This window comes from Nyctibius grandis, chromosome 2, assembly GCF_013368605.1.
Source record: "Nyctibius grandis isolate bNycGra1 chromosome 2, bNycGra1.pri, whole genome shotgun sequence".
Lineage (NCBI taxonomy): Eukaryota > Metazoa > Chordata > Aves > Nyctibiiformes > Nyctibiidae > Nyctibius > Nyctibius grandis.
In genome coordinates, this window is record NC_090659.1 from 78,399,798 (window position 1) to 78,421,100 (window position 21,303).

At 36.2% G+C, this 21,303-nt stretch overlaps 1 protein-coding gene across 14 annotated transcripts in view; it reads left to right on the forward strand.

Annotated features, from left to right (window-relative positions):
- Positions 1–21,303, forward strand: part of MYCBP2 (MYC binding protein 2) — a 204,691-nt gene that overhangs the window by 58,481 nt on the left and 124,907 nt on the right. For 11 of the 14 annotated variants that reach the window (XM_068395507.1, XM_068395508.1, XM_068395513.1 and 8 more), the window contains exons 16-20: positions 493–638; positions 3,260–3,361; positions 9,811–9,918; positions 19,294–19,413; positions 19,840–19,921. In XM_068395507.1, the coding sequence (XP_068251608.1) occupies positions 493–638; positions 3,260–3,361; positions 9,811–9,918; positions 19,294–19,413; positions 19,840–19,921 (558 nt within the window). Of the gene's footprint in view, positions 1–492; positions 639–3,259; positions 3,362–9,810; positions 9,919–19,293; positions 19,414–19,839; positions 19,922–21,303 lie in introns of those variants that run through there. The other 3 variants (XM_068395511.1, XM_068395520.1, XM_068395521.1) reach the window with 3 other exon arrangements.

Genomic DNA, 21,303 nt, shown 5'->3' on the forward strand with positions numbered 1-21,303 from the left:
AGCATGTAGTTCTTTATTAGAAGCTGTTGAATATGAACACTAATATAATCTGTGTCTTGACAGAGCTGCTGCCTTTGGGATAACCTTTCTTTATCCTATGATGGAAGTTTTTTATCTTGCTATTCCAGTTGCCTTTATCTGTTACTTCAGGGTTGAGCTGCATAAAGGGCCACTGCTTTACATATTGCCATTACTATTTCTCCAGCATTGCATGTGCTCATTGTTTCGTTGTTCGTGTTTTCATGTGGTGTATATTTAATTAAATGAAGAAAAGTTAATGCTGAGAAGTCAGTTTAGATAGGTATGGTTAGTGCATGCTCCCTGGCACTGTGCAACAGCAGCTAGGATTTAAACTAGCTGTACTTTCTGTTTATCTCAGGAAAAATCACATGTCCACAGATAGAACAAACTAATAACATATGTTTTAATTACTAAGGCATCAGTAATGCACGAAAATAAAAGATAGTGATAAAGCAACTCTGTTTGCTGCAGAATCTGTGGTTGTGGCTCAGGTGAGTCGGGCTGCGCTGTATGTGGCTGCTGCAAGGCGTGTGCTAGAGAACTGGATGGCCAGGAAGCAAGGCAAAGAGGAATCCTTGATGCTGTAAAAGAGATGATACCTTTAGATCTTTTGCTGGGTAAGTGATACCAAATTAGCAAGATGGCTTTTAATTTTCTTTCTTACTGCACTTTTTTTTTTCCCTCAGTACATCTGTTCACACTCTTTAATAAATTCAATCCAACCCTGACTTTTGAAACTTGAATTGGAATAGCAAGTTAGTTTAGAAATAGGTTTGTTCTTTCCAGTTAATATTTCAGTTAGTATTTTGATCCTTCCGTATGATAAAACTTTGCACTTTGCATTTCTTTCTTTCCAATCAAATTAATGAACTTTAGACTTATAGGTCAGTTTTAGTATAATATTGTTAAGAAGGGTAAAATGTTGCTTATCAGGCAGGTTTGTTTAATGGTGATATAGTGAAGTGGGATCGTTCTGGTAAGTGAAATATTTTACTAGAGACATGTGTGCCGTTTTGACCTGTGCAGTTATGATACTAATGCTGATTGATAGCCTGAAAATTTTTCTATAATCTTTTTATCAGGGTTTTTTGCAGTCACATAAAAGATGGGGAATATTGTTTCTTGAAAACTTTTTACTTTTTTCTCTTAGAAGTTTTCAGAGAGAAAGAGCTGCCAGGAATGTGGAAATTACTTAAAAAAAACAAAACAAAACAAAACACCTCCCACCCCCCAACCCCCCCCTAAAATACCCACCTTAGAGGAAAAAATACCAACTGGTATGGTTGTTGGAAAATACAGTTTGGGGTGTTGCCTTGTAAGATCTGTTATCACAGCATTTTTAATATTCTCTGTACTTAGAACTGGGCAGCTACAGGTTTTTGGAAATCAGACTTCCCTTTCTTACTTTTTCACTTATATATATAGATTATATATATTGGATATAGTATCTAGTATAGTAAAGGACCATAAAATAATCTGATGTGTGACTTAAAATGTTTATATATCTCACCAATTTATCTGAGGGGGAGAGGGGAATAGTAATAATAGAAAAATATATGCTATACTTTGAGTGTGGGATTTTTTTCCCCATGAAAAAATTAAATAGAAACTAGAAGTGGTTCTCTTGATAAGTTAACACTAAGGACCCCAAATAACCTCACTGTGCAGTCCTGATACTTCCATACAGATATTTCTAAATGGAATTTGCTTGTATATGGCTATCACAGAAGTAGGTTTAGACTGATGGTGAATGTGGCAATAGCAGCTCTGCTTCACAGCTCTGTTCTCATGCATGACCAGGGAGGGGTTATGGTTTTTGTGCTAACCTCAGCTTTGCTAACTTCTCTTGTAGCAGGATAGACAACAGCTATTTGTCCTGTGTTGGGCTTGGCATAGTTTGAGGTGAGGGTATTGACCACACTTGTCTGAAAAGTAGTGACAGTGCTTCCAGGTGGTGGAGTTTTTGTTTGATATTGGGAGCAAGGTATATTTTCTTAGGTTGTTGCAATTTGCTGAAAAAACATTGGAAAAAGGTAGTGGTTATAATAGTTTTATTGTTGCATTAATTGAAGTCATGTTTTCTGTTTAAAAAAGTGCTTATCAGTTCATTTCAAATTCCTATTAAATTAGCTGGTGTGGTAAATAAGTCATTTATATACAGACGTATACGTGCATTAAAGTAACTGCATGCTGCTTAGTAAGCACAGAGCATATACTGGTAAAGCATTCTTAAACTAAAAATATCTAATCTTTTTAAAATGTTTTTTAAATATAAGCAATTTTATACCTGTTTTAATAATAATCCTTTCTGAAACTTTTTTGGGAAAAGTTGAGATAACCATGACACCACATAACTAAATATAAATATGTATATGCCTAATAGAAAGAAAGTACTAAATACTATTCAGTGATGTTGGAATTGTGGCAAATTCATGAAAATCAGGACATTGAGATAAGGCCTAAGACTCTTCTCCAGATTTACTCAACTCCTTTTTTTATTTCTAAATATTGTGTCAGAGCCATGTAAAGAGCAGGTAGTAAGTATGCTTCAGTTTTCATTTACTTAACTTCTTCTAGGGTTGTCGTGGTTTAACCCCAGCTGGCAACTAAGACCCACACGGCTGCTCGGTCACTCCCTGCGAGTGGGATGGGGGAGAGAATCAGAAAAGTAAAAGTACAAAAACTCGTGTGTTGAGATAAAGACAGTTTAAGAAGTAAAACAGAAGTCGCATGCACAAGCAAAGCAAAACAAAGAATTCATTCACTGCTTCCCATGGGCAGGCAGGTGTTCAGCCATCTCCAGGAAAGCAGGGCTCCGTCATACGTAACGGTTACTTGGGAAGACAAACGCCATCACTCTGAACATCCCCCCCTTCCTTCTTCCCCGAGCTTTCTATGCTGAGCATGACGTCCTATGGTATGGGATATCCCTTTGGTCAGTTGGTGTCAGCTATCTCAGCTGTGTCCCCTCCCAAATTCTTGTGCACCCCCAGCCTACTCGCTGGTGGGGTGGTGTGAGGAGCAGAAAAGGCCTTGACTGTGTAAGCACTGCTCAGCAACAGCTAAAACATAGGTGTGTTATCAACACTGTTTCCATCACAAATCCAAAACATAGCCCCATGCTAGCTACTATGAAGAAAGTTAACTCTGTCCCAGCCAAAACCAGCACAAGGGTTTATTACCATCATGACAGTTTTTAAAGATGGTTTTACATATTTTATTTTCTTAATCTATGTAGCTGTCCCTGTTCCTGGAGTTAATATTGAAGAACACCTTCAGTTACGGCAAGAAGAAAAGCGGCAACGTGTAAATAGGAGACATAGATTGGAAGAAGGAAGAGGTAAGTGACTTTCTTATTGATGAGAGGCTTGAATAGTTTAAGCAAACTCCTTAGTCTATTTTCTAAGAATGGAAATTAATTAGTTTTTCTCCAGTGAGCCAACACTATAACCAAACAAAAATCAGAACCTAAATAGCTAGCTTATATTATTTAACATGTTTTTGGAAAATTGTGAAAAATCTATATGTTTAACAAAGTCTACTCATAAGAATCAGAATTTTAATGGTGAAGACTAGCATTTTATACTACTTTCATGTAGTCAATTTTCATTTTTTTGCTGTTTCCTAGTTGAATAATAGTTTTTTAAAATGTAGATGTTAAAACTTTTTTTAATAAGAGTTTATATGCCTTTTTATATGAAGACTTGAAATGACTGCAAGCCTGTCCAGTGCTAGTTACCTATAATATGAATTATTTAATTATTATTATAAATTATTGAATTTCTGTTGTATAATAGTAAGCAGAATTTCTTGTTTTATGAAGTGAACTTTCCTGTATTTGAATAGCATGAAAAAATTGACATATTGACTGAATTAAAAAACAAAACAAAACAAAACACTGCATCATTTCAAAATTTTCTTGCCCTGTGTATTATCTACCTTGGGAATTATTGCTCATTTTTCACACAAATAAAATATGTACCTTAATAGGTTTTCAGTGCTGCTCTTGTCTTAAAATACCTCAGTGTCTTAATCTGGTAAATTATTAAAGTTGAGAGATTTAGACTGATATAAATCATAATATTTTAGTGAAGCATGATGATGTAGTTGGTGAGATTATTGTGTGTTGAGAAGCGGAACAAGTTTATTGGAATGTTATGAGCTTCAAGTTCCTGCTGTATTAGTAAATATCATTTTGATTCTCCTTTTAGGAATTAGATACTGTGTTTACTCAGATGCAGAATGCGCATTGTGATCAAACTTAGTTCCTCGACTCCATAACGTTGAACCTTGTGGGGCAAATTGTGGCTTTATTTCACTTGCATGTAAGATGTTACTGGTCTTACCACAAATAAGGAGGAACGAGGAAGAGAAAGCTTATAGTTCCCTATGCATGTGGAAAAGGATGGAATATTTATTTTTCTTTGAATATTTGTGGTTAATTTTAGCTGTGAGGTGGACAGGGGAAGCCTTTTTTCTTCCTTTGTCTGGGTTGTGTTGGAGCTGCATTGCATACTGCTTGCAAATATTACGTACAGCTAACAATCATTTTTTCTTAAATGCTCACTGAATGCCCAAATGTTGTTGAAAGCTGCTGCTGTTCAGCCCAGAAAGGTAATGATGACAGAGCTGGGAGGTAAATGTCAGTTGGCAAATAAAAAGAAAAGAGAAGCAGAGAAACATTTTTGTTTGCTTCCATTTCTGTTATTAGAAGTAGAACCAGAGCAGCTTATCCCTTTTGTATGCCACCTGTCTCTTAAAACAAAAAATAAAAAAAAAGTTTTGGATCTAACAGAGTATCAGGTGATCAATATCAGGAATGTGTTGTTATTGTTGGCTTGATAGGTGTATAGGGACTGTAGCTAAAAAGATACTGCTGGACAGCTTGTTGTACACATCTATATTATATTCTGTATCAAAAGAACATTGAAATTCTATACCTATGTGGCTACTGGAGGAAGTGAGAATGTCTAGCTGGAAGGGTTGGAGATTAGTCTCCTGTTTCAGTTCAGAATAACTTATGTGATAAAGCTGGGAATAGTGTTTCACAAATATGTAAAGATCTCAATTTACATAATCAGATATGAAAATTCGATTTTATAATTAATCTTGATTTACATAATCAGATTAAAAAGTTGGAGTTTTCTATGAGTTGGTGGAAAGAATAGCATCATTCTTGAGAGCTCTTATGCTTTTCTTTGCATGAGAGAGACCAAGTATGTTTAAATAGTGCTTTCAGGACCTGGAGGTTACATTTGTTTCAAAGTTTCTTTAAACAAACCAAAAACAAGCAACAAAAAAAAAACTTTTTACTTGAAACAGTATCAAATCCATACATAACTTCCTGTTTAAGAATGCTTTCAAGAGGAAGCTGTAGGTTTTTGTCCTTAATGACCAGCAGGTATGATTCTGTGAAATTATATTGTTGTATTTGAGTTTGTGATTTCTATCTGAAAGAGGTGATTAGTGTTAAAAAATGATTTTTAAAATAGAAACATTTGTATTTCTGTTATCGTTTTAGAACTCAGATTTGCAGCAGGCCCAATGAGAACAGTTCTGGTTTATATCTAATGTTTTAATTTACCTTATGTGTTCATAAACAGAAATGCATCTTTCACATTTATTTAAAAGTATATACGAAGTCAAGTGTTCAGAAGAAAGTGCCAAAATTACAATTATCATAAAACTTAGTTCCATCTCATTCTCTTATCACACCCAAATTGCCCTGTGTGCTTGTATCTGCTAGCCTGCATCTCTTTTTTTCCCCCCATTAAAAGCCATAATAATTTTTCTTCCACATCTGATTTGTACGATTTGTGTCAGTATAAAAGAGCTTCAAGAGCACAAGAAGAGGCACGCATCTTGTTTTTATTTTCAGTGTTTTGAACAAAAGCAGCAAACTGCAATTAACCTTTGTTGCCTGCACAGCCCAGTGACATTCTGTGTGAATATTTCTGCCATAATAATAAATTGCTACTCATAGTCTGAAAAATATTTAAAGAACATGTACCTTAACTATTATCCCTGCCTCATAGGTATGTTGTTTTGTTTCCCTTAAGGCTATAGAGGTGGGACATTACATCAGGATAATGTTTTTCACTTTTAGTGGAACTGAAACTAAACATTTGTCTCCACTTTCATTTGCTGAAATAGTTTTCTTTAAAAATTACCACCTGTTGACCTATTAGATAACTACTTCTCTGTATTAGGGGTTTTCCTCCCTATTTTATTATTTAAAACAAACAAACAAACAAAACTCTAACACCTGTCTGTTTTTTTCTCTTACAAGTATTCCAGAAACCAAAAATAGATCTTTACAACATATAGTGCCATCCAACCTAGGACTTCCCTGTGCAACCTTAACTTAGAGTGCTTTTGAATGTTCCTCATGATACAATCTTCAGTTGTGCGGTCGTGTACTATTTTTTCAGGTAGCCTGCTACATTCAGTGCACTGGTGTAGAAGTCACCATTTCAGATAATGTATTTCAGTCTTCTGTAATCACACTTGCCAAATAGCGTTTGTTTAGGGAAAGGTACTAGAAGAAATAAAAATCTGTGTAATATAAATTCAAATCAAATAGTAAATTCTTTGATAGTTCTGCCTAAGTGCTTAGATGGCCAAGAATGCAAAAGCACATAAGTGCATGTAGGATATTAATTGTGTATGTTTTCCTGTAGTCCACTGCATTATTTAATAAATACATTCTATTTTGCTAGAAAATGAAAATGTAGATATTTCCTAACAAAATGTAATAAATGTAGATATTTCCTATCATATTATGGTCGTGTTAGAGATTTAGCATGCATAAAAAGCCAAAGAGGGTGACAGACTTGCGCATCCTGTTACATGGATTGGATACAAATTATTATGAAATGGAGATATATTGCATTTAACTTTATTTTGGATTCAGGTTCTTTACATAATAGGTGGGAATGTAGAGTATATAGCAATATCCAGAAGCAAAGATAAATCCTGCTTTGGTCAGAGGGTTAGATACTGTTACAGAGTTGTCATCTTGACTAGGAGAGTGTAATTCAAATGAGTGGTTTGACAGCTAAAGGCAGCCGTGGGCTAGCACCATAGAATCACATAATCAATCAGGTTGGAAGAGACCTCTGGGATCATCGAGTCCAACCATTGCCCTGACACCACCATGTCAACTAGACCATGGCACTAAGTGCCATGTCCAGTCTTTTCTTAAACACATCCAGAGATGGTGACTCCACCACCTCCCTGGGCAGCCCATTCCCATGTCTAATGACCCTTTCTGAGAAGAAATTCTTCCTGATGTCCAACCTGAACCTCCCCTGGCGAAGCTTGAGGCTATGTCCTCTTGTCCTATCGCTAGTTGCCTGGGAGAAGAGGCCGACTCCCACTCCACTACAACCGCCCTTCAGGTAGTTGTAGACTGCAATAAGGTGTAATTCTGTAAGGCCCCATGCTGGAGCTGACAGCCTTTTATGCTTCCTAACTGTTCTCTATCTCCGAAATCTCCTGTAATTCTTTTACTCACCCTAATGTACTTCACTTCCTTGTGGCCTCCTGAAATTCTCTCTTTTTTTGCCATCTTTGCTCTTAGCACTAAAATGCCAAAGGCTGCCTTCAGGGGTGTGTCTCATCCCCTGGACTGTTTGTTGAGCAGGAATTTTCTGGAACTTCAGAATTTTTTGCCTAAGTTATCTAGAGGTTGCATCTTCTGTTTGATCAACCACAAATATCTTAGATCCACACACTTCAAACCGCACTCTTTGCAGTCCTTGCACCTCTTTTTGCAGTTTTTCTAATCAGACTTTCATTTCTGTCATACTGTCATGTCCATTCTCTGTTTCTTGGGCTTTTCATTTCATTAGGAACTTCTCAGTAAGCAAGTCCCATTACTTTTTTTCTTCTTTTTTTCTTATTTTCTCCTGTTTTTCATCCAGCTTTCCCCTGTTTCTCTTGTCCTTCAAACATTTTTAGCTTTCATAATCTGCTTGTCATTTGTGTCTCTCTGCTTTCTTGCCTTTTCCTGGCCTGCTTCAGTATACTCCTCAGATCTCCCCTCCAACCTGGAAAGAGGGGAAGCGTGGTATAATTTTTTTATGCTAGTCTAAACACTGGGAAGTAGGATATTAAACACAGCACGTGGTCTGGCAGAAAGTAACTTTTACCAAAAATGTATCTATTAAATGGAAGCTTCAATTGAGAGGAGACTGTGAAAAGGGGGAGCAATAGCAAGACAACTACAGGAAGAATCTGCAAGATGAAGGTAAAGGAAAAGCAAATAAAGATCCTTGATCATCAGAAAGAGTTCTTTATTAACAAGGGGACCTATTCTAAGATAGAGTCCAGATAAATACAGTGGAACCAAAACAAAAAATTTATGGTATGTGTAGAAACATACATGATTAATGAGGTTTTTGACCGTTATATTAGCTAACATGTGTAAGAATCTCAAAGCTAGGGGGAAAGGCAGTAGTAGATTTTTAAAACAGTTTCAATTTTCTTTTTTAAGTTAATGCTAAAATTTGGCAACTTTGTGTGAAGACAGGTTTCTTCATCTGAAGGTTCTAAAGCTAGATAGATTTGGCCTAACTTACACTTAAATTTCTTTCCCTACTGTTTACTATTAGTGAAGGAACTAATGGACGAAAGCTGACAGCAGGAGACCTGAGGCAATGGGCATTTATGAAAAGTTAACCTATATTAATTTGTCAATAAAGTTCAGCTAAGGAAATAGAGTATCAGTGATTTGGAGGAAGGAGGAGGAATACTTGTTTTCAAAGTTTCACATAAGCTCTTTATAACGTGACACAAAGCCTGATTCAGGGTGGTTTGGGTTTTGGGGAGTGGTTTTTGGGGGTTTTTTTTTGATTCCATGTAAGGACTGGGTCTGGGAACCTGTGGAATGGCGACAGTGGCACTTGACAGAATGAGTTGTTCCTGATTCGTGGTTTCCATTGTGAGACTTCTGGAAGAAGGAGATGCCTCCACAAAAATTCTTGGTGGCATGCTTAACCTTTAAAGCAGAGGAAAAATACAGATTTAAGGAACAAATTTCTGGTCCATGATCTACATATAATCAGCCTCAATTAAACTTAATACAGCACTGCTTAGCTCTAGACTTTAAAAAGAAAAAGTAGTGTGGAGAAAATTTTAAATACATACATCATTGCTTTCTTCAAATACAAATCTTCTTTTGAAGACCTTTACATAGATGGTAAATATTTTAAAAATAACTTAAATAGATTTCAAAATTAGTAAACAGACAATAAAAAGTATGTGATTTGAATAATTTTCTTCAAGGAACAGGTGCTCTTAGCTGTTTTCTTTACAAGTGATAACTCTGTATTTTAAATATAGTAATTAAAAACAGTTGTGTTTATGTTTTTTAAAGTTAGCATTGATATGATATTGTTGCAAATTAGTATTTTTGAATGTAATATTGTAGGATGTAAGGCATAATAATTAATCTTTTTAAATATTAAATACACTAATGGATATTTGCTATCAAATCTTACTCCAGTGTGAGTCTGCTGTATTTCCATTGCTTGGAGTACAGTTGCATACTTAGAAGTTCAGGTAAAATGGTCACTGTGGGATATTTATTGTTTCTTCGCACAATATTTTGGTGTTATTATCAAATATTATCAACTTTCTTTTATTTAGGGCCTTTTGAATTTAAGGAAACAAGATTATTGTATAATTATGATTCATTTTTTTCATTGCTTTTAATTTGAATTTTGTTTAACACACTGTTTCCATTTTGTGAGCTTTTCTATGCATGTGCAAAATGTTTCTCCTCAGGCCCCCTTGTATTTCCTGGTCCTATTTTTATGAACCATCGAGAACAGGCTCTAGCCAGAATCAGACCCCATCCAGCACAGCTAAAGCATAAACGGGACAAGCACAAAGGTATTTGGTCTTCCTTATTGGCTAGGGTGGAAATAAGCCCATCCTCCCAATCACTTCTTCCATGCGCTGAATCTGTCTTTTCACAGAACTGCACAAAATGGGTTCTGCCTTTCTTCTTGTTAGTATCTTGTTACCTGAGGAGAAAGAAAACGCATTTAAGTGTTGGCATTTTTTAAAAGTGTAAATGTTTGGTAGTCTGCATCGTTTTTGTTTTTCTTCCCTTTTTTTTTGGTGAAATATGCGTTGTCTTTCTGTGTGTCTTTTCTCATTTCTAATGCTGTCTCCTTGCTAAGGTTCTTTCATTTTACTGTAGGAAACTTGAACACCTTCAGTGACTCAACTGCTGTGTTGCATTTGTGTTGGTTTTTTGAACCTTTGTGTTGTATATCTGGGGTGATTGCTTTAACATACCAATTCCATACTTGTTAATTCTAGCATAAATTTTTTCATAGGTATGTTGTTTTTTAAGAAGCCTTTTTTTAGAAATGAAATATTTAAAATAATGTAAACAACACTTTTTTTTTTAACTAGCTTTGAATCAAAAGCTACAAATACAAATATACATTTATAATACAAATCAAAGTACAGGTTTTATGCTGCAGTATTCTTGAGATAAACATTCTTTTGCAGGATGTAAATAAGGAGGTATCTTTGATACTTCTGATGTTTATGTATGTCTGGAAGGCCAATTCATTACACCCTGCATTTCTAAATGTGTAATTTGTTCATATATAAGTGATCTTTTTTGGGGGGGGGAGGGAAGAGGCAGTGTATTACTAAAAATTTCAACTGAATTTACTAAAGTTGGGCTGTATCAAATCCGATCATAGTTTGTTGTCATGTTTGTAACATGGCAGGTGGCTAAATACCACACAGCTGCTCTCTCACTCTCCCCCACCCCTTGGGGAGTCAGGGAGAGAATCGGGAAGGTAAAGGTAAAGAGAATTGTGGGTTGAGACAAAAACAATTTAATAATTGAAATAAAATAAGATAGTAATAATAATTATAATAATAGAATATACAAACAAGTAATGCATAGTGCAACTGCTCACCACCCTCTGACCAATGCCCAGCCTGTCTCTGGCTAACGATCCTGGAGGAGAGAAAATCCTGAAACAGCCATCCCTGAAAAGAGAGAGCCAGCTACCCGGCCAGCTCTCAACTATATACTGAGAATGATGTTGCATGATATGGAATATTCCATTGGCCAGTTTGGACCCGTTGCTCTGGCTATGCTCCCTCCCAGCTGCTTGTGTACCCGTACACGAGCGATACACGGGAAGTTGAAAAGTCCTTAATTTCCTAGCAGCAACTAAAAATATCAGTGTATTATCAACATTCTTCTCATACCAAATCCCATACTAAATCTAAAACATAGCACTATTTTAGCTACTGAGAAGAAAATTAGCTCTATCCCAGCCGAAACCAGGACACTTGTATGTATCCGTATATAGGTGTGTCTGTACGTACATATTTATATGTAAAATGTAGATTACAGACCTGATCGAAGTAAATAGCTCATAAAATGGTGAGGACCCAGAACGTTTGAACTATTTTTTAAAGAATAGGTAAATATGAAAAGAATTGTTAGAATGGCATTTCAGTTGAATTAACAGAAGTTAAGTGATAGTATTAGGCCTGTATGCAGACAAATTCCATGACAGTTTTAAGTCTTTTGGGATATTATTTCAGTGTGTTTGGGTGATAGGCCTACCTAGTTATGAACATACTGGATCATGAAATCATCTTAAGTTTATTTTGTGGAAATGAAAGCAGAATCTGGTCCTTTGTATAAGATATATTCAATCTATTTGGAAAACGTACCATCTGAGCTTTAAGTCTTGTTAGATTAAATAGAATAACCTATCATAATCTCCTTGGGAGAGACTGGATGCTGAAAGACAAAATATACAGAAACCAAATGCTGTCATTTGAGTAACGGTTTGCTCATGACCAGTATTCTTGAGCTGGATACTACTGCTAGTTGTACTGCTTGCAAGTCCTTGACCTCATAGGCAAGTGCGTAAAGGATTATGCTCATCCCGCCTACTTCTGTAATTTTTTAGCATGTGTTAGTAGTCGGAGCTCACTTCAACTCAAGTATCCCCTTACAAGAGGTATATTCGTTAATGTCAGTTTGAGGTTTACATTGCTTCTTGGAGTTGTAAGAACAATGCAAAGGTCTGTATTGTGCTGAAAGATTTTGTCAGATATGCTCTGTAGAACTGAACATTTATTTTGCCTTGAGGAAGGCTGTATGCGAAGAAACATTCGGTTTCTTTTAGTTCTTTCTCTCATGCTAAACAGATAAGGAAGACTGTAACATCTTTACAAGTAAACTTTGAGACCCTCTCTGCCTCAGAAGATTGCTTCTCAAAAGATGACCATAAATTACTAGAAACTAGAAATGCCCCTTAACTTCTGGAAGAGCTTCCAAGGGAAAAGGAAAACTGGTGAAGTGGGTTGTTGTCAAAGTAATGGGGAAGGTGGGAATCGTGAAAAAGATAAGTAGTATACCTCATCTTAAAAGGCCTGCCTCTTTTACTATAATAGAATGTAAAAACAATAATCAAGCAATCTGAGGCATAGACATTGACTTCAGTAAAAGGACACTATAACGTTGAAATTGGCATGTTCTTTTGTTTTACTTTTGAATGTGATGCTTTCCAAACCGGCATTCTTACTTCAGATATTGCTGCTAAAGTACTCTTGTAACTCTTCACACCAAGCAGACCTTCAAGATCTTTGGGCAAGTAAAATTTATTTTGACTGGTAGTACTGATGAGGCCAGTACTAAACTTGCTGGTACCTGTTCCTACTTCTCCATTTGCAGCTGCAGAACTTCTCTTGATAATGATACTTAAACCTGAATGTGAACAGCTTCTTCAGGACTGATAATTATGGCCTAATTTAAAAAGTATATTTGATATATACTTGTACATATAATCAAATCTACATGTTTTTCACTTGTGTAATTCTTCTGTGGAATTGCCCAGTTGAAAACTCCTTCAGCTTCATCAAAATTCCCGTTTTCTGGGAAGCTTGCCATTGTCATCTACTCATTTCACATTTATAGGGTCTGTGTATCAAGATCCTTGTTATTACAGAAAATCCATATTAAGCATAGTCATAATCTTTCTGATCTATGTCTGTGTCTCCAGAACAAGTATAGATAGAAAGGAGTAGGTACCACCTTCTTGATATTCATGGAGTGCTTTGTCACTAAGAATAAAAATGAGCTTGTGCTTTATCCTCATTCTTTAATGAGGTAGTGAGTTCCTACTCTGCATCTCCAGCACCTGGTGATCACTGGGGATTTGAGTAAAAAAGGTTAATGAAGGTCTGTAGAATTTTCTCAACTGTAGAAATGAACTGAGTAGCAATTAAAAACAAAGTAAGCTCCTTGAGTCAGTTAAGGTTCTGCAAGCAAATGCCACCATTTTCCTGTATTTGGGAGTAGTGGCAGTGAAAAAAATGTTCTAATATGAAACCAAATACCCTCAAAAGGACAAAGGCTAGATAAAGCTGAACCTGCATGGACAGAACAAGCTATATATATATATATCAACTATTTTGCAAATGCTAATACAAAATTTTCAGATGTTCAAGAAAATTTACTTGTAATTTACTTTTTAACTGTAAAATGCACCATCTGAAGGATAAGGTAGTTTGAAGCACTCATTGGAGAAAGCCAGCTGACAATGAAAACCTGCATCTAAGACTTAATAGAAGGGAATGGTACTGGACTCTCTCTGTGTTTCATATTAACATATCTATAGTCTGATAGCCTTGTTTTCATGTGCTAAGTGTTCCTAAAGAAGTTAAAAACACAACTGAAGACGTGTTGCTCAAGACTTTTGCTCTTAAGAAGATAAAAGTTGCCCCAAACCTGTTTCATAGCCACTTTTTCTTACTAGGTTTTTACACACTGACATCAATAAAGAGACGCTTTAGACAGGGACTTTCTTGTAATTTGAGGCTTGAAGAATGCTAGAGTATGTCAAACTTCACAAGCATACATAATCAGCAGCTGTTGTCATCTGTTATCATGACAGCAAATATTTATTTGTTAATAACTATTATTAGGAAGTTGACTTTCTTTATAACATACCTTTTTTGCTATTAGGAGATCTGCCTCTCCATTCAGGTTTCCTTATCAACTTTCGTACCAACCTCTCTTTTCCCCATCACTCAGTAATTCTTTTTGGAGGGTTAAATTTCATTAGATGAAGTTGCCCAGAATTTTGAAGAGGTTAGGAATAACTCTTCATGTCATATACTGCAAATGGAGACTTATGCCTGTGAAGTATTGCAAATCATAAACGAAGCAGGACCAGCAGGAGCTGATAGAGGAAGAAGAAACTGCTGAAGAAATTCCCTCTGTTGAGTAGGTGGATAAAGTATAGCTTTGATATGAGCTTTGATTCATTCTCGAGAGTTTAGAAATTGTTGCTGCTTCCTTGTCTCTCAAAGAAACCCATCACTTAAATGACTTGCTCCAGAAGTTACACTTGTTAAATTATTTGAAAAGTTATTGTTATTTTGTAAGGTTCTTTTGGTATCTGTGAAGAATAAGGTAACTCATAAATGTATGCCTTTTTGTCCATCTGTGAATTAAAGCTGAATACCTAGTTCAAGAAAACATTGAAAGTAGCTTTCCTCATTTCTGTCCACTGTTGGAAAGAGGCTAGAGGTGGATCTCTGCTCCTCCAAAACATAGGTTTCTATTTGGCAAGCTATCCTAGTCACAGAAAATACCTAAGAATTCACACGCTCAGTCAAATGCACTTCTTTTGGTTTGCGTTCATATAGCATAGAAAAATAAGTACATGGAGATAACGAATGTGCTTTGCCATTGCTCAGTATTGCAGTTTTACTTGCATCCAGGTCAGATAATGGAATAAATTATTTAGCCAGTAAATTCCTGTTTGCATTTACTTTTTCGCTGAGCTGGACAGGTAAGCCAATACTGGTACAAAAATTCAGGACGCAGTTATTACTGAGCTGTAATTAGACTGCAAGTTTATTACCACATTGTCATAAGTGTTATGTGTGATTTTTGCATATCAAATTTCACCTATAAGCTCAAGTAAGCTCTGTTGCAACCTCTCAAGGATCCAATGGACTTACCTTTCTTCCTGCCCCCATAGGATGGATGATTTTCATGACCAGAGGTAGGTTTCTTTCCCCCCTGCACTGTAGCTATAATATGGGTTTACAGATATTTCAGCTGAAGCCTGTGATGGACAGCCAAGAAGCTGCAGTCACAGGCTCATTTGTTCAAGTAATGTTGTTGTCTATAAAGCCTATAGATGATATTAAGGCATTCGGAATATCCTGTGAGGGTTAAACATGGCAGATACTAACTGGTAACTTGAGTGATAACGCTTTATTTGGATAATAACTGCTGAACTGAACAAAGATTTGTTGGCAAATGACGTGGTATAAAGAGGAAGTTATTCTAAGAATTTTTTGCGTGCAGTCATATTGCATTAAAGCTTTTCATCTGTGAGGAGAAGAAACACATTTAACATCTTTAGAAGTGTTTTTTTCCTCTTCCAAAGATGGTCAATGAGAAATGAAATAACATGACTCTTACTACAGCTGAGGAACACTAGCAATGTTTTAGCACGGGTCTGGACCAAAGCTTCGAGATGCCATTCTCTAACAATGTTGGGGTTTTTTTTGCCAGCAGGGCTCTCATTTGTAGCTTATGACTTCACTTGATCTTGGGAGTAAATGAGCTTTTTCCTTATTCCTGGAAAGCAGTGTTTTTTTGTGGTAGCAATATCAGCCAAGAGAACTTTTGAGCATGTTTCACAGATGGAAAAATTGTCTTCAGGAGTTAAGAATTTTCTAAGGAAAGTGGAGTGTGTGTGTCGGGAGGGGGGTTGGTTGTATTTCCAGTTATCTCACTTTCCTTCCCCAACTATATAAGATAACCAAGATGAAAACCCATCATTGTGAAGTTGTTCATGGAGCCCATGCCTCAGTGTTGACAGCAGGAAGCACTTTGGAGCTTTTCCTTGGTGGTTCTCTCTCTGAGAGATGAGAGTCAGAGGTTCTGTTCAGTGATACTCCAGCTGGATAACACTGGAAGTACTAACTTGCTCTGCTTACAAGGTTCCATTCACTCAACCAGAAGAGTGTCTGCTTCAGTAGTCTTTCTTTCTATGCTTCTCTTTTAGAAACAGTTTTGATATTACTTCTAATGAAATGAATATGTGCACAATTGTTTGAAGAAAAGCAGGCGTGTATCTCCATAGTTACAGTTGTTCCTCAAGGCATGTGCAAATAAACTTTCTATGTCCACCTTTCCACTTATGTATCTAAGAAAAAAATTGACTCTCTGAAAGTACTGAAAGGAAAGGGGATGACCCAGTTTATTTGCAGCCTTATCTCTAAGTGTAAGAGCTTGCAGAACTTGGTTCTCATAGCCAGTGCTGCTAGAAAAATATGATACGCATTGGCCATGTAATGGAGTTATACAGATAAACAGTGTAGCCCAAAAGTATTGCTCTAAAAGTAAGTAGTGATGTTCTATTTAGTTTTTTATGTTTTAGTCAAAAGACGCTTTTTCCCCTAAACAAGACTAGCTGCATCTTACTTTTTTTAGTTACAAGGGTGTTGTACTTACCACACATAAATTATTTTAGAGTGCTTACCGAGTTCTGAAGATCCAGCCGATTCAAAACTCATGAGACAGTTACTAACCACGCAAAGGCGGCTGAGAGGAGTTCCATTTTCCATTTTCAAATTCCACACGTAAGCAAAGATAGATACATATGGAAGACAGTTGCTTCCATTCCTGCATTCTTAAAGGCTTTGAGAAGTTAGCTTTGCAATTTGAAAATGCCAACTCTGTAAAACTTTTTCTTTTAAAATAAATTTATTTCGTAGATAAGGAATTGCAAAATTTTTCATGTGATTGTACTTGTCTCTACATGATCTTTTATTTAAAGGCAGTATCACATGTTTATCATTTGAGAAAACAGCGATCCTCAACTATTTACTAGTAGTTGTTGAAGCACTTAAGAGCAATATGTTTTTCGTACAGTGAGGCAGGAAATGCACATGTACCTGGTCAAGTGTCTGCAGATCACTTGATATGCCACTGTTACATGGCCAGAATACAACTTCTGCTAAATTTTGTTAATAGGACTGTGCATAGGTGACATGGTTGCTGTGTGTCTAGTTCGTTTCATTGTAGGAAGTGCATGCAGCCATGACACATACTTACTGGACATGTGCATTCCTGTCAGATGACTGTCCAAGTGCCTTTGCACAGTAGGAGAGCTTATATTTTTCATTACAGTCATCAATGATTGAGGAAGGAGGGGAGACAGGGGCCACAGGTAGGCTTTCAGAACAGTCAGTGTTTTTCTGCTCCTGTCCAAAGAGCTTGTGTGAAAGAAGGAAGCAGTAAGTAGGCTGCTTGCTGAATAAATAATTCTCGTGGCGATATTAGCCCTTAGAACCATCTCTTGATTACTTGGGCATGTAGAATTTAATGCAAATGTAGGCATATAAAGTTCAAAGGTACTGTATTTGAGAAATAGCCAAATTGTTAACTAAAATACTAGAAGCATGTTAAGGCAGAATTACCTGACTAGGAGGAAAAATTCTGTATTTTCAGGGTTTGTTGTTGTTAAATAGTGGTTCTGTCTCTGTATCTGCTTTTGTTGTTAATACAAAAAAAAAGCTGCAGACAGACCTTCAGAAACATTTCTTCTAATCTGCATGCAGTCTGGTGGTACACAACTGAAGCTGTTGGAAAAACCTCAAAAATTCCATGGCAATTCTGAGAGCCAGACAATTCCTTTACCATGTCTCCATATCACATATATCCAACTTGTAGTGCAAGTGTAATTCTTTTTGATGAAGGGCACCCACATTTTCAAAGGGATACTTTTTACCTATGCTCTACCTTTACCTGATTCTTCAAAACCATTACTTAACAGCTATACACACTGTTCCCTTACAGATATAAACTACATGGAGAGTCTTGTAATTTCTGTACTCGGTCATCACTAGAAAATAGCTTTATTTCCAGAACAGTAAGATTTTTTTAAAAGTGGCTTGTAATAAAAGTGCTGAAATGACTTTACTGTATCAGCAGTTTCCATGCAATAAAAAGGAAAGAAAGTTTGAGCAATATGTATAAAACTGTAATTAAATTTTAAAAGGTTTTTAAGTCTGTAAGTGCTGTGCTGCACACAGTCAATAATGAAGTGTCAGAGTTCAGACTTCCACTAATGATTATTCAGGAAAACGTGTAGAAATTATAAATATAGATCTAAATTAACAACACCTTGAATGCTTTGAGCAGCAATTATCTCTGTGTATCAATTTTGTTAATAAAGCAGTAATCAGTCAGAATTATCACAGAAAGAATGTGGAATCTCTTTTGTGCAGTTATTTTTCACTTCATGTATTTTCTCTCATTTTTCTATGCTAGAGACAGTGTGACTGAAGTCATATATGAAATTTTTAATTGTGAAAATGTACTTTCTTTAGAGCTTTCATTGCCTGCTTTCTACACAGGTATAGGTTTTTTAATGGTGATGAGCATGTTGTCTGTTGGTTTCCTGGTAGTATTATGAAACCACCTTCCTTCATGACCCTGTGACCATATAGATTAATTATAGTGTAATTATTAGATTTCTGGAGAAGATAGTGGCTTTCAATAAGTTTATAAATAATACGCTTATTTGTCACTTCAGCGCTTTTATCTGATGGGAGGGCAGTTTGACTTTAGGAACCAATAATGCACTTCATACTTACTAGAAGAAATCACAGAAATGATGTCTAAAAATGCATGTTAAATCAACAGGAAACAGGCGTGCTAGTAGTGAGTATGTCGGCATTGTTAGAAATGAGCTGCGTAAGTAATTGTTAGTTCTGTAAAACAAGGGCTATATGGCCAAGTTGGAGTCAAGTAAAATCCTTAACAAGTAGTAATTGAAAAAAACAGACCACGCTGTGCCTGTTGAGTTTAACTACAGTGCTTTCTGTCTACTTCATAATGCTATTTTATTGAAGGAAGCAAGCGATGATTATTAAGCAAAACTTGTGAAGTTATTTAAATTTCCTGTTTCACTGGTCATTTTTGTCTGCTCTTTGGAAGTTTATGCTGTAGAGGATGTGATATTTTCCACTGTGTAACTTTGTAGTAGGTTCAGAAGCAGAGTTTCTGTAATCTTTCACATCTACTTTGATGCCACATTTTGAGCTGTCTCTCTTACTGTTCTGTGAATTCTTTCTCCTACCTTATAAATGGCAGGGTGGGGAGTTATTGACTATTCTTGTTCTATTCATTCTTCTAATACAACTCTTTTAGAAGACATGGGATATAATTATAAGTTTTGTTTATAGATGGAAGTGGAGAAAGAGGTGAGAAGGATGCCAGCAAAATCACAACCTATCCACCAGGGGCTGTTCGATTTGACTGTGAACTGCGAGCCGTACAAGTCAGTTGTGGATTTCATCATTCAGGTAAAAACAAATAAATCGATGTTAATTATAGCATAGAATTTTTGTTCATTTTTTAATGGTGTCATGTGTGTTTTCACTGCTTTGTGTTTAATTTTCAATAAGGATATACACAGGAGTGTTAAAGGTTGAACAAGTTGCAGTATAGTTTTATAGCTTACTACACTGTCCTTCAACAGCGAAGTGTGTCACATACTGAGTTACATCACAGCTTTTAAGGAATTTTTGAGTCACTTCAAAACATCTGCATGACACAGCTCTACCCCTGCATAGAGATGCTAGCTGTGATGAGTTGTGGAATCTGTTATAGATCTCTTAGTGTTTCAGTAGGGATCGTTAACTGTGCTGATCAAAAAAGCTAACCAGCACTGGTGCAGTACCATGTTAACATGTGCATATATCAGAAAAATATTATTTTTTGTTTTTCAGTGGTTTTGATGGAGAATGGTGATGTTTACACATTTGGATACGGGCAGCATGGGCAACTTGGACACGGTGATGTTAATTCTAGGTGAGCTGGTAATTAGAGGACGTGATTGTATATTGCTGTACTGCTGCATAAAAAGTGGCTAAATTTCTGTTTCTCTGTAGCTAGCAAGTAAGAAAAATTGAATATTGTCCAAATAAGTTGATAAGCTCTTGTTATGCACATATTCCCCATGCCCCCTGGATATAGATACAGTAACAGTACTGTTGTACTATATAAGTAATTTGATTAATACATGAAGGCTTCTGTGCATAATTATTAGCATAGCTTTGATAATTGAGTTTGAAATGCTTCTGTCTCTTCAATTCTCCCGACATATATGAGAGAATGACATTGAAATCTCATTAAGATTTCATTATTTCTGTAAAATACCACGTATGCAATAATTCAAATAGTGTGACGTTGTAAAGCTAGATTAACCTGTTCCTGTTACACCGTTCAGTTCTGATAAAAACTCATTTTTGTTTATTATTATTCTCCAAAATTAAGTCACTAAGCTTGGGTCTCAGACACATTTTGTAGACACTTATTTTGGATGTCAACATGAGAGTGATATGTGCTTTCTTTGTGGTCAATGGAAATAGAGAAGTCAACAGAGTGTGGAGAGCTATTTGACTAACCACCCACTACTTATCTGCTTTAGGTATGCTCTGTAAACTTTACGGGCTTGGTCTCCATTGACTACAGTGAGAGGATAGATACTTAAATATAGGTGTCTTTAATGTGAAGCTCAATCTCACCCTTAGTATCTCATCCTTAGTATCTTGTCTAATCACTAAAGTAAAAAGTCAGTGTGCTGCCATAAAAGAAAATGTAATAATGTTGTTCTTTGGGCGTATACATATACCATATAATACATAAGGCAGGGGATTTTGAATAATAGGAATCATTGAGGCTTTCTGTATGTCCAGTAATGCCCGCTATCCTTATGTAAAAGGCACACAGAGTGGAGCATCCATGACCTGTCTTCAGTTCTGTCATTCCTCTTACAGCAGTGAGATGAAAATTACCAAACATCTATCCTTCTAATCTCTTTGGAGACTTTTAAATCATTTCTTTTGTCAAGTTTCTGAAGAAATCTTCATAATCTTAAAACTTCCATTGGATTCACTAAACAAAAGGGGGAGAGGGAAGGAAGAAAGTTAGTTTACTGGAAGTGTTACTTTGTATTGACTGCTGTGCCTAATGGTAGTCTGTAAACTGTTACCCCTACTCGGTTTGCGTTGGACTGGTGAATGCAGTATGTGTTTCTGGCTATGGTAGAGCCATATCACACATAAGTACTCTGTTTTTCATTCCTGAAAATTCTTGGATACTTGTTCCAAGCTACAACTGCTTTAGCTGGCAATTGAAGTCACTACTAGAATAAGGCCAGTTTCTGTCTCAAAGAATGAGGAGGTACAAAC